Source organism: Somniosus microcephalus, chromosome 1 (assembly GCF_052327205.1).
Source record: "Somniosus microcephalus isolate GS21.2 chromosome 1, FLI_Smic_1.0, whole genome shotgun sequence".
Taxonomy (NCBI): Eukaryota; Metazoa; Chordata; class Chondrichthyes; order Squaliformes; family Somniosidae; genus Somniosus; species Somniosus microcephalus.
In genome coordinates this window covers 356,951,570-356,965,228 of record NC_140987.1, presented here as the reverse complement: position 1 = coordinate 356,965,228, position 13,659 = coordinate 356,951,570, and the positions used below count along the sequence as shown (strand labels likewise).

The window sequence follows — 13,659 nt, the reverse complement described above, 5'->3', positions numbered from 1 at the left end:
CCTAGTTCTAGATTCCCCCACAAGGGAAAATATCCTCTCAGCATCTACCCTGTCAAGCCCCCTCAGAATCTTATGTTTCAATAAGATCACCTCTCATTCTTCTAAACTCCAATGAATATAGGCCCGACTTGCTCAGCCTTTCCTCAAGACAACCCTTTCATCTCAGGAATCAACCTAGTGAACCATCTCTGAACTGCTTCCAATGCAAGTATAACCCTCCTTAAATAAGGAGACAAAACTGTACGCAGTACTCCAGGTGTGGTCTCACCAACGCCCTGTACAGTTGTAGCAAGACTTCCCTACTTTTATACTCCGTCCCCCTTGCAATAAAGGCCAACATTCCATTTGCCTTCCTAATTACTTGCTGTTCCTGCATCGTAACTTTTTGTGTTTAATGTACGAGAACACCCAGATCCTTCTGTACCGCAGCATTCTGTAGTCTCTCTCCAGTTAAATAATATTTTGCTTTTCTATTCTTCATACCAAAGTGGATAACCTCACATTTTCCCACATTATACTCTGCCAAATTTTTGCCCACTCACTTAACCTATCTATATCCCTTTGCAGACTCTGTGTCCTCCTCACAACTTACTTTCCCACTTATCTTTGTATCGTCAGCAAATTTGGCTACAGTATACTCGGTCCCTTCATCCAAGTCATTAGTATAAATATTGTAAATAGTTGAGGCCCCAGCACTGATCCCTGTGGCACCCCACTAGTTACAGTTTGCCAACCTGAAAATTACCCACTTATTCCGGCTCTGTTTTCTGTTAGTTAGCCAATCCTCTATCCATGCTAATGTATTACCCCCAACACCTTGAGCTCTTATCTTGTGCAGTAACCTTTTATGTGGCACCTTATCAAATGCCTTCTGGAAATCCAAATACACTACATCTACTGGTTCCCTTGATCCACCCTGCTCGTTACATCCTCAAGGAACTCTAATAAATTTGTCAAACACGATTTCCCTTTCATACAATCAAGTAGAGTCAACATGGTTTTATTATGATTTTCTGAATGTCCTGCTACTACTCCCTTAATAATGGATTCCAGCATTTTCCCAGTGACAGATGTTAGGCTAACTGGCCAAAGTTTCCTGCTTTCTGTCTCCCTCCTTTCTTGAAATAGGGGTGTTACATTTGCAGTTTTCCAATCTGCTGGGACCTTTCCATGATCAAAGGAATTTTGGAAGATTACAACCAATGCATCCACTGTCTCTGCAGCCACTTCTTTTAAGACCCTAGGATGCAGGCCATCGGCTCCAGGGGACTAGTCAGCCTTTAGTCCCATTAGTTTGCCTAGTACTTTTTCTCTAGTGATAGTGATTGTTTTAAGTTCCTCCTTCCCTTTTGCCCCTTGATTATCTATTATTGGGATGCTTTTAGTGTCTTCTACTGTGAAGACCGGTACAAAATATTTGTTCAGAGTTTGTGCCATTTCCTTGTTTCCCATTATTAATTCCCCAGTCTCATCCTCTAATGGACCAATGTTTACTTTAGCTACTCTCTTCCTTTTTATATACTTGTAGAAGCTCTTACTGTCGTGTTTTTATATTTCTTGCTAGCTTACTCTCAATCTATTTTCTCCCTCTTTATTTTTTTAGTCATACTTTGCTGGTTTCTAAAAATTTCCCAATCTTCTGGCCTATCACTAATCTTTGCAACATTGTATGCCTTTTCTTTCAATTTGATGCCATCCTTAACTTCCTTAGTGAGCCACGGGTGGTTCATCCTTCTCGTAGAGTCTTTCTCACTGGAATATATCTTTGTTGAGAGTTATAAAATATCTCCTTAAATGTCTGCCACTGTTTATCTACCGTCTTACCTTTAATCTATTTTCCAGTCCACTTTAGCCAACTCTGTCTTCACACCTTTGTAATTGCCTTTATTTAAGTTTAAGACACGAGTTTCAGACCCAAGTTTCTCGCCCTCAAACTGAATGTGAAATTCGATCATGTTATGATCACTTCCCTAGAGGATCCTTTACTATGAGATCATTAATTAATCCTGTCTCATTACACATTACCAGATCTAAATTAGCCTGTTCCCTGGTTGGTTCCGCAATGTCTTGTTCTAAGAAACCTTCTTGACACTCTATGAACTCGTCCTCAAGGCTACCTTTGCCAATTTGATTTGTCCAATATGTATGAAGATTAAAATCGCCCATGATTATTGCAGTACCTTTCTTACAAGCACCCATAATTTCTTGATTTATATTCTGTCCTACAGTGTAGCTACTGTTAGGGAGCCTATAGACTCTTCCCACCAGTGACTTCTTTCCCTTATTATTTATCTCCACCCAACTGATTCTACATCTTGATCTCCTGAGCCAAGATCATTTTTCACTACTGTACTGATCTCATCCTTTAACAGAGCTACCCCACCTCCTTTTCCTTTCTGCCTATCCTTCCGAAATGTCAAATACCCCTGAATATTCAGTTCCCAGCCTTGGTCACCTTGCAACCATGTCTCTGTATCCGATCATACCCATTTATTTTTATTTGTGCGTCAATTCATCTATCTTGTTACGAATGCTGCATGCATTCAGATAAAGAGCCTTTAATTTTGTCTTTTTACTATTTTTCCCTACTTTGACCCTATTTGTTGGTACTCTCTTATATTTGTACGCTCTGTCCCGTCCTGTCACACTCTGGTTATCATTACCCCTATCACTACCCTGCACTATTGCCTCATCCTTTCTCTCTAACTTTCTAAATTTCCCCTCTCCTGAACCCCCCCCCCCCACTATTTAATTTAAAGCCCTATCTACAGCCCTAGTTATTCAATTCGCCAGGTCACTGGTCCCGGCATGGTTCAAGTGAAGCCCGTCCCAAAAGAACAGTTCCCTCTTTCCCCAGTACTGGTGGTAGTGCCCCATTAATCAAAACCTATTTCTCCCACACCAATCTTTGGGCCACGCATTCAACTCTCTGATCTTATTGACCCTATGCCAATTTGCTTGTGGCTCAGGTTGTAATCCAGAGATTATTACCTTTTGTGGTTCTGCTTTTTAATTTAGCCCCTAGCTGCTCATACTCCCTCAGCAGAACCTCTTTCTTAGTCTTACCTATGTCATTGATACCTACGTGTCCACAACTGGATCCTTCCCACTCCAACTTCCTCGCCAGCCCCGAGGAGATGTCCTTAACCCTGGCACCAGGCAGGCAACACAGCCTTCAGGACTCACGCTCTCGGCTGCAGAGAACAGTATCTATCCCCCTAACTATACTGTCCCCTAACACTACTACACTCCTTTTTACTCCCCCAGCTTGAATGGCCACCTGTACCTGAGTGCTGTGGTCAGTTTGCTCATCCTCCCTGCAGTTCCTGCTTTCCTCCACAAAGGCTGCAAGAGCCTCGTACCTGTTGGACAAAGGCATTGGACCAAGACCTTGCTCTGCCAAGCCCGTGTGGTAACTGGTGTGCAACGGCCACCCCACGTTAAAAGAATTCACACACAGGCATCTTCCACCCTTTAAAATGAAGTTCGGGACCTGGAATGTCAGAACCCTCATGGACAACCCCAACAGCGATAGACCGGAACGCCGTACTGCTATCGTTGCCCGGGAGTTCAGACGTTTCGACATAGACATCGCTGCCCTAAGCGATACCCGGCGGGCAGGGGAAGGCCAGCTCAAGGAGCAAGGCGGTGGTTACACCTTCTTCTGGAAAGGCAAACCTGAAGAAGAACGTCGCCTCCATGGGATAGGCTTCGCCATAAAAAGTGAGCTAGTTGAACGTCTGAGACTCCCCTTGTGGAATAAACGAACGCCTCATGACTCTACGGCTCACCCTAGCCCGGAACCAGTGCACTACGGTCATCAGTGCGTACGCCCCAACACCGGAAGCCACAGACGAGACCAAAGAGGAATTCTACTCGAGCCTCGAACAATCCCTGCCCCGAGTCCCAACGGGCGGCAAGCTGGTCCTCCTTGGCGACATCAACGCCACAGTTGGAAAGGATACCTCTGGGGAGGTGTGATCGGCAGAGAGAGGGTAGGGAAAGCCAACTCCAACGGTACCCTCCTCCTGACGAAATGCTTAGAACATGGCCTTGTCATAACCAACATCTTGTTCCGGCAGAGAGACAAGTACAAGGCTTCATGGCAACACCCTCGCTCCAAGCACTGGCATCTGCTGGACTACGTCATTGTCCAAGCGAGGGACCGCAAGGATGTCGGCATCACCCGCGCCATGACAGGAGCTGATGACTGCTGGGCAAACCACCGCCTATTCAGCTCTGTCATCTCCATCAACGTAGCCCCAAAACACCAGCGGCAACAGAAGCAATCCTGCAGGAAAAGCAACGCTGGAGCACTCCAAGACCCTGCTAAGAAAGTCCTATTCAGCCTGCGCCTCACAACCAACTTGACAACTCCCAGTGATTCAGCGATGCAGAGCGTCCACAGTGCCTGGTCTGCACTCGAGGCCTCCATAATCAGCACCTGTGAAGAGACACTCGACCAGGAAACACCAAGACTGGTTTGACGAGAACGACCAGGAGCTCCAGGAGCTAATAAGCCGCAAGCGCAAGGCATTCCTGATCTGAAAACCAGCAAAACTCGAGAGCAAGAAAGCAGCTCTACAGACGCCTGACGGCCGAGGCCCAACAAAAAACTCACGACCTAAAGAACAGATGGTGGGTGGAGAAAGCGCAGGAGATCCAGCAGCTAGCTGACAACCATGACATGCATGGATTCTTTAGCGCAGTCAAGATCACCTACGGCTCAAGCACCCAAGGTCCTACCCCACTGTGGGCCAAGAACGGAGAGGTACTCGTCAAGGACAGAGGCAGTCTGTGCCCGTTGGAAGGAGCACTTTGAAGATCGCCTTAACAGAGATGCTGTCTTAAACGCGAGTGTCCTCAACAACATCCTGCAGCATGCTACCCGCCACCACCTCAGCACAACTGCAGCCCAGCATGAGGCTGAAAAGGCCATCCGACAACTGAAGAACAAGGTCTCAAGCAGATGGAATCCCTGCCGAGGCGCTAAAACATGGTGGAGAAGCACTATTGGCGCAAGTACATGAACTCATTTCTCTTATTCGGAAGGAGGAGAGCATGCCAGGGTATCTCAGATGCCGTAACCATGACCATCTTCAAGAAAGGTGACAAGTCCGATAGCGGTAATTACAGAGGAGTCTCGATGCTGTCTGCCACAGAGAAAGTCATCGCAAGAATCTTCCTCAATCGCCTTCTCCCAGTGGCTGAAGAGCTCCTCCCAGAGTCGCAATGTGGATTCCGCCCACTAAGGGGCACAATGGACATGATCTTCACCGCGCGTCAACTACAAGAGAAATGCAGGGAACAGCACCAACCGCTGTTCATGGCCTTCTTTGACCTCACAAAGACCTTCGACACCGTCAAGCGTGAGGGATTATGGAGTGCCCTTCTCAAATTCGGCTGCCCTCAAAAGTTTGTCACCATCCTCCGCCTGCTTCATGACGACATGCAAGCCGCGATCCTAACCAACGGATCCACCACAGACCCAATTCACGTACGGACCGGGGTCAAGCAAGGCTGTCTCATTGCACCAACACTCTTCTCGATCGTCCTGGCTTTAATGCTCCATCTAACCCTCAATAAGCTCCCCGCTGGAGTTGAGCTAATCTAACAAACTGTTCAACCTCCGTTGCCTCCAGTCCAGAACCAAGGTCATCCCATCCTCTGTCATCGAATTGCAGTATGCAGACGACGCTTGTGTCTGCGCACACTGAGTCCGAACTCCAAACCATAGTCAACACCTTCACCGAAGCGTATGAGAGCATGGGCCTTACACTGAACATCCGTAAGGCAAAGGTCCTCTACAAACCTGCCCCCGCCACACGCTGCTGCCCGATTATCAAAATCCATGACGAGGCCTTGGACAACGTGGACCACTTTCCATACCTCGGGAGCCTACTGTCAACAAGGGCAGACGTCGATGACAAAATCCAACACCGCCTTCAGTGTGCCAGTGCAACCTTCGGTTGCCTGAGGAAGAGAGTGTTTGAAGACCAAGACCTCAAACCCAGCACCAAGCTCATGGTCTACAGAGCAATAGTGATACCCGCCCTCCTGTATGCTTCAGACCATGTACAGCAGGCACCTCAAAGCACTGGAGAGGTACCACCAAAGCTGCCTCCGCAAGATCCTGCAAATCCATTGGCAGGATAGGCGCACCAACATCGGTGTTCTCGCTCAGGCCAACATACCCAGCATCGAAGCTTTGCCCACGCTCGATCAGCTCCGATGGATGGGCCACATCGTCCGCATGCCCGATAAGAGACTCCCAAAACAAGCGCTCTACTTGGAGCTCCGACACGGCAAGAGAGCCCCAGGTGGGCAGAGGAAACGCTTCAAGAACACCCTCAAAGCCTCCTTGGAAAAAGTGCAACATCCCCACCGAAACCTGGGAATCCCTGGCCCAAGACCGCACAAAGTGGAGGAGAAGCATCCGGGAAGGCGCCGAACGCCTCGAGTCTCTTTGCCGGGAGCAAGCGGAAGGAGTGCACGTCAACCCAAGCACCCCACCCACTGCCCCTTCAACCACCGTCTGCCCCACCGGTGACAGAGACTGTAGGTCCCGCATTGGACTCATCAGTCACCTGCGAACTCATTTTTAGTGTGGACGCAAGTCATCCTCGGTTCCGAGGGACTGCCCAAGAAGGGCAAGCGCTGAGGCTCCTTCAGTGCTACCTTCTGGATCCCCATACCTGCCTCACTCGTCGTCACACCCTCCTGTCCCTGCCCACGGCCCAAATTTGAAGTATTTAACCTAAGGGGTGTGACTGCCTCCTGGAACAGAGTCCAGGTAACTCTCCCCCTTCCTGATTTGTCGCAGTGTCCGAAGCTCGGACTCCAGCTCATCAACTCTGAGCCGAAGCTCCTCGAGCTGCAGGTGTGGTTGCTGTGGATCAGACTGGGGTCCACATGCTACAGTTGCAACACCTCACCTGCCCTGCTATCTCTTTATTTTATTTAACTAATTAGGTTTTCAAGTTTTGAAATATCACTCAATTATCTATGTATAGTTTTTAATTTATAATCACGGCTCTTAATTTAAACCAATGCCCTAGTTTAGAGACAGAGAAATACTCAGCAACCAATCACTTAACTGCTTTACTGTGACGTCACACTTTGATTTTTTTTTCCCCCCCTCACGGGTCTGTTCACTCCCACTCCCAGCTAGCTGCCTTTAATTCTGCCGCTCCTCCTCTGGTCCTGCTGTCGCCGCTGGTCTCTGGACTCGGGCGCTGTTGCTTTTAACTCTGCCGCACCTCCTCTGGTCCTGCTCGCGCCACAGGTCCTGTTGCTTTTAACTCTGCCGCAGCTCCTCTGGTCCTGCTCGTGCCACAGGCCCTGCTGCTTTTAACTCTGCCACACCTCCTCTGGTCCCGCTCTCGCCACAGGCCCTGCTGCTTTTAACTCTGCCGCACCTCCTCTGGTCCCGCTCTCGCCACAGGCCCTGCTGCTTTTAACTCTGCCGCTCCTCCTCTAGTCTCTGGTCTCGGCCGCTCCTCCTCTGGCCTCGGACGTTCCTCCTCTAGTCTCTGGCCTCTGCCGCTCCTTCTCTAGTCTCTGGTCACGGCCGCTCCTCCTCTAGTCTCTGGCCTCGGCCGCTCCTCCTCTAGTCTCTGGCCTCGGCCGCTCCTCCTCTAGTCTCTGGCCTCTGCCGCTCCTCCTCTAGTCTCTGGTCTCTGGCCTCTGCCGCTCCTCCTCTAGTCTCTGGCCTCTGCCGGGCCTCCTCTAGTCTCTGGCCTCTGCCGCTCCTCCTCTAGTCTCTGGCCTCTGCCGCTCCTCCTCTAGTCTCTGGCCTCTGCCGCTCCTCCTCTAGTCTCTGGCCTCTGCCGCTCCTCCTCTAGTCTCTGGCCTCTGCCGCTCCTCCTCTAGTCTCTGGCCTCTGCCGCTCCTCCTCTAGTCTCTGGCCTCTGCCGCTCCTCCTCTAGTCTCTGGCCTCTGCCGCTCCTCCTCTAGTCTCTGGCCTCTGCCGCTCCTCCTCTAGTCTCTGGCCTCTGCCGCTCCTCCTCTAGTCTCTGGCCTCTGCCGCTCCTCCTCTAGTCTCTGGCCTCTGCCGCTCCTCCTCTAGTCTCTGGCCTCTGCCGCTCCTCCTCTAGTCTCTGGCCTCTGCCGCTCCTCCTCTAGTCTCTGGCCTCTGCCGCTCCTCCTCTAGTCTCTGGCCTCTGCCGCTCCTCCTCTAGTCTCTGACCTCTGCCGCTCCTCCTCTAGTCTCTGGCCTCTGCCGCTCCTCCTCTAGTCTCTGGCCTCTGCCGCTCCTCCTCTAGTCTCTGGCTTCTGCCGCTCCTCCTCTAGTCTCTGGCCTCTGCCGCTCCTCCTCTAGTCTCTGGTCTCGGCCGCTCCTCCTCTAGTCTCTGGTCTCGGCCGCTCCTCCTCTGGCCTCTGCCGCTCCTCCTCTAGTCTCTGGTCTCGGCCGCTCCTCCTCTAGTCTCTGGCCTCTGCCGCTCCTCCTCTAGTCTCTGGCCTCTGCCGCTCCTCCTCTAGTCTCTGGCCTCTGCCGCTCCTCCTCTAGTCTCTGGCCTCTGCCGCTCCTCCTCTAGTCTCTGGCCTCTGCCGCTCCTCCTCTAGTCTCTGGTCTTGGCCGCTCCTCCTCTAGTCTCTGGTCTCGGCCGCTCCTCCTCTAGTCTCTGGTCTCGGCTGTTCCTCCTCTAGCCTCGGGCGCTGCTGCTTTTAACTCTGCCGCTCCTCCTCTGGTCCTGCTCGCGCCATGAGTCACAGAAGCCAGTACAAAATGCCAGTGGTGAAGATGAATGTCCGACGAATCGTTAACCCCTTACTTTATTTCCTCAGCAAGGAGCCATCTGGGGTTTACCGCCCACTCTATGCCTACAAGAGAATGATGCCTGAGTTTTGCTCGCCAAACTGTATTACATCAACCAGTTCAGATTATGTTAGCATTCACACTACCAACTTCATATTAGGATATGAACAACCTACTGAGGGAATCAATTGACCTTTTCTTGCCAAATCATAAAAGAAGCAGACAAACCATAAAGTCATGAACTAATGATTCTTGATTGATCTCATGATCATAATTAGCTGCATTTATATTTAGACATTGAGTATGCAAATTGTTTAGTAGATAGGGTTAACTGACGAATATGAATTGTGGAGGCTACAAAGGTAGCTCAGTTATGTCATGGTAATTCAGTATTAACTGGCCTGCTGAATATTATTTGACAGTAAGATCCAGGATCAAGATTGATATAAATTGGTGAGATTAATTTATGATTAGACTCCTTTGATAGCTGACAAGTTAACAGTATTAGATAGCCAGTTTATTGAATAGGTTAAAGTCTTATGTACTCGTAGATAGCAATGTATCCAGAACTTGGGCAAAATCATCCTTATGAGTTGGCATAGTAGAGCTGGTTGCTTTGTCCTCCTCTGGAATAATGGTGCTAACCTCTTGAGACAGAGTGATGAACATATGCCCGTAGAGGTGATAGCAAGACTTCTTTGATCTTCTGCTCCTGGGTAAATCCGCCTTCTGCGTTGATGGCTATGTTTGGACTAGCTGGCTTAAATCTCACTTCCCTTGATCTAAAGGAAACTTGTACATCTAAGAATCATATTTATATCTGGCTGGTAAAATGGTAAATTTTTGGTTCCTGTAATCGCTCTCGCTGTCTCTCATTTTTAACCCCCACCACCCCTCATTTGGAGGATGAGGGATGACCTGCACAGAAATGCACGTTCTGCCTTTTACAGAAACCCCCTTCTACTTACACTCTCAAAAAATTCCTACACTAATACTTACTGTCATGTAAAAGCTGAAACTAACTGCAAACTTCTGCCACTGCTTTTATTAAAATAAAACTTCTACTTTCTTGGTGTCAAAATACTGTGGATGCTGGAAATCTGAAATAAAAAAAGAAAATGCTGGACCTACTCAGCAGGTCAAGCAGCATTTGTGGAGGGAGAAACAGAATTAACTTTTCAGGTCAATGACCTTTCGTCAGAATATATATATATATATATATATAATATACATCTTGTATATCCTTGATTCTCCGAGGAACCTCTTCGAATTTATAATTGTTTTAGTGCTGAATGGGTCACGATGCATATTTTGATTGAAAATTAGGTTGGTTAAATTTTCTGCTCAGTCAGAGCAAAGTCTAAGTCATGGCTTTGGATGCTGAATAAGCATATAAACAGGACTTACAAAAATGCAATAAATACTCGAGTAATAATGAAAAAAATACTCAACAGAATAAATGGTTGAAGTGGGAAGGTCTAATACAACTGGCATTTGAAGTCTAACTTCTTGAAGAGGATAACTTGTATGAGGGCATACAGACAACCTGTAGAATAAACTTCTATTTGAATCTAATCATCTTTAATTTTTTTTTAGGATAAACTTTGTCTTCCTCATCATATATTGGAAGAAAGGGGACTCGTGAAAGTGGGTTCTACAGTGCAAGCTCTACTTGAACTACCTACGTCTAAACACGCACAGTTATCTGCTGTGTAACTAACGTTCCTCTTCCTGTGCTAATGACCATTTATAAAATGGTTACATTCATGGACTGAGTTACAGTTTTACAGCCAAGGTTAAACCAAGTTCTGTTTAAAAGTCATACTTGCAGAAATAGCAGTTAAGCCAACATTTTTTAAAAAGCCAATATAACAGCTCTCGCTACTTAAGCCAATAGTTGGATTAAATGTCCATGTTTACCTGTTTTGCCAGGTAATTGCACCCAGCTAACCATAGCTGCCATACAAGAAAGTTCAGAACAAGTATCATTTGCTCAATCTTCACAAACAAATACAAAGCTCCTTCTATCCAGATTTAAGGGGGGAAAAAACATTCTTGCAGCACTACCCATTTAAATATTTGTACTAGTCAGGTGATTTCCTCCTCCCCATAGCTCTATAAAATTACATGTTTCTCCCACTCAAACTTGCAAGTTGTTTAACCTGCTTGCTTGCACACCAGGAAAAAGATTTTTCAGTGCTGTAGAGATCTTTGGATCAGTTGTTTTTTGTATAATCTGACATTTCTTTGGTTGCTTTGTTGTTTTTGTGACTTTAGTCTAGCTTTGTGACTTTGTCAGTAAGTTTTAAATTTAATTGGTTATCCTCTAGTACCATTGTTTTCTCAGGGCTACTAGATTTTCCATACCAGTTTCAGCTACTGGTTCACACTAGTACTTTTATATTGAGTGCCGCCATGGAGCCTTTTCAATATCGGACATTCATGACTGTTCCTGTTGCCTCGCACTACTTGAGATTTAATACATGTCAGGTTTGCTTAAAGCTGGGTAGGGCTAGCTAATAATACAAAAATGATTGGAAGTGTCCCTGGCCTGTAGAATGTCTGTACTGGATTTAGGGAAACATCAACAATCCGTTCAGTAAAACTGGCTTCAACCCCAAGCTCGGAGAGGGAGTTGTACAAGCCAGGATTGTTCAGGTGCCTGCCATGGATGTACCAAGCAAGACCCTTACTGTGAATTTGTACAGCATAGGACAAGGTGTTGGGTAAAGGGGCCTTGTGCAACGTCTACAGTATTGGATGCCAGGGTGTGACCTAGACACCAAAGTTGGACCAGAGCTGTCCTGTGAGGTACAACCCAGCCTTGAGTAGGCTTTTAGCTGGCAGCAAGCTATCCATCAGTATTGACTGGGTAACCAAGGCATCAGCCAAAGCCTCCAAAAATCCTCATTTCCCCACTTTCATATCCAGAATAGTTTCTGATTCCTACCTGTAGGAAATTTCAGTACTGATAACTTACTCACCTCTTCAACCTTTCCCATAAAAATAAAATATAATGTGGTTAATGTACACAGGATGCTAGCTTACATATGGACAGGACACAAGACTTTTTTCTTAAGTTTTCCTCCCGTTTGAGTTTCGTATCACTAAACACATGCTAATGAACTCCGTTGGAGGGCATCTGCATATACTAGTGTCTGCATGTTGAGCCACAAAATGATCAGCCTTCAGTCAAGAGTCTACAAACTATCCCATAGTCGAGCCTTCATCTGTTCCTGACCTGGCACAGCTTAGGGTTGTGGCCTTCTGTTGGTTTGGGGGGGACGGGGAAGGGAATCTTTTTAATATCTATTTGTATCTTTCAAGTTTTTATATTTTTATATATCTCACTCTTCATGTGATTTGACTGTTCACCAGCTACTTGATCATGTGTGCACCAAAATTAGAGCTCTCACTAGATCCAAATACCCCTACCTGGAACTTCAGCAGACAAGAACTTAAGGGCCAGGCATGAGCGAGGTTGAGAGTTGCCAGAGCTGGGAGGAAATCGCCCTAAAGGTGGCAGAACATTCCTGAATATTTATGGAGGTTAAATTTCATTTGAAGAGGGAAGATTCTACTTTGGAAAAATAATACTTTATACCACTATTCATTATTCATTTGCCCTCATAGGCCCATCATCCATGGAGGGTAAACTGCTGAGCAAGTGCTTGCTTTCAGTGCTCACTTCTTTCAGTGGTATTGTTACCTCCTGTTTCCAGATTTAAGAGGAAAGCTCTGTTTTGTGGTGAAAAACAATTCTACTATTGATTCGTGTTGTGAAATTTCATCATCCTCATTTTGATTCTTTTGAAGGAATTTTCATTTTTTTATATTAGTGTTTTATTAATTTTGTTCAATGCAAAGTGTACCATTATGTGTTCAGGCTGCATTTAAGTTTTCCCTTCCTGTTGGACTTATACCTTGATGAAGGCATGGTTTCTCTCTCTACTGCTACTCACTAAAAGTTGGTCTTCAGAACTGGTTCTGCAGGCCAGATCCCCCCAAAAAAGTGCAACACTCCACATCAGAGAGAGACGCATCTTGAAGAGATGGATGTTATTACACAATCCCAGAACTGATGTATTTTAAAGAAGTTTCTCTTGATTGGGGAGATGGTGTGGAGCTTTTCTGTGGTCCTGCAGCCTTTTTCTGGCTCCTTTTATAACGCGTGAACTTTGAGGTAGATGCTATTTGAGCAGCACCTATGCACTTCTGTGTTCTCCAAGACAATGGGGCAGATATCTTGGAAATTTCCTAATTTTAACTGGCATAGAAACAGGAGTAGGCCATTCAGCCTGTTCTGCCATTCAAACAGATCATGGTTGATTTCTACTTAACTCCATTTAACTGGCTTTGATACCTCTTGATACCCTTACCTAACAAAAATCTATCGATCTCAGTCTTGAAAATTTCAATTGACCCAGTATCTACAGCCTTTTGGAGAGAGTTCCACATTTCTACTTTTTTTGTGTGAACAAGTATTCCTGATTTCACACCTGAATATCCTGGCTCTAATTTTATTATGCCCCTTGTTCTGGATTCCACCAGCAGAGGAAATAGTTTCTCTCCAGCTACCCTATTGAATACTTTAATCACCTTAATTAGATCACCCCCAATCATAAACTCAAGGCAATACAAGCCAAGTTCATGCAACCTGTCCTCATAATTTAATCCTTTAAACCCTGGTGTAATTCTGGCAAATCTGCACTTTTACCCTATCCAAGGTCAATATATCCTTCATGAGATGCGGTACCCAAAATTGAACGCAGTACTCCAGATGGGGTCTGATCAAGGCTGTGTGCAACTGAAGCATAATTTCCTCCCCTTTGTATTCCAGCCCCCTTGAGATTAAGGCCAACCTTTTTGCCTTTTTGATTTTTTTTTGTACATGTGCACTA

General features: G+C 46.6%; 1 protein-coding gene across 6 annotated transcripts in view; it reads left to right on the top strand.

Annotated features, from left to right (window-relative positions):
* The window catches only part of lrch2 (leucine-rich repeats and calponin homology (CH) domain containing 2), a 203,225-nt gene extending 192,440 nt beyond the window's left edge, over positions 1 to 10,785 (top strand). For all 6 annotated transcript variants that reach the window (XM_085995737.1, XM_085995745.1, XM_085995730.1 and 3 more), the window contains one exon: positions 10,355 to 10,785. In XM_085995737.1, the coding sequence (XP_085851863.1) occupies positions 10,355 to 10,474 (120 nt within the window). In that variant the 3' untranslated portion in view covers positions 10,475 to 10,785. The remainder of the gene's footprint in view (positions 1 to 10,354) is intronic.
* Positions 10,786 to 13,659: the final 2,874 nt, after the last annotated feature.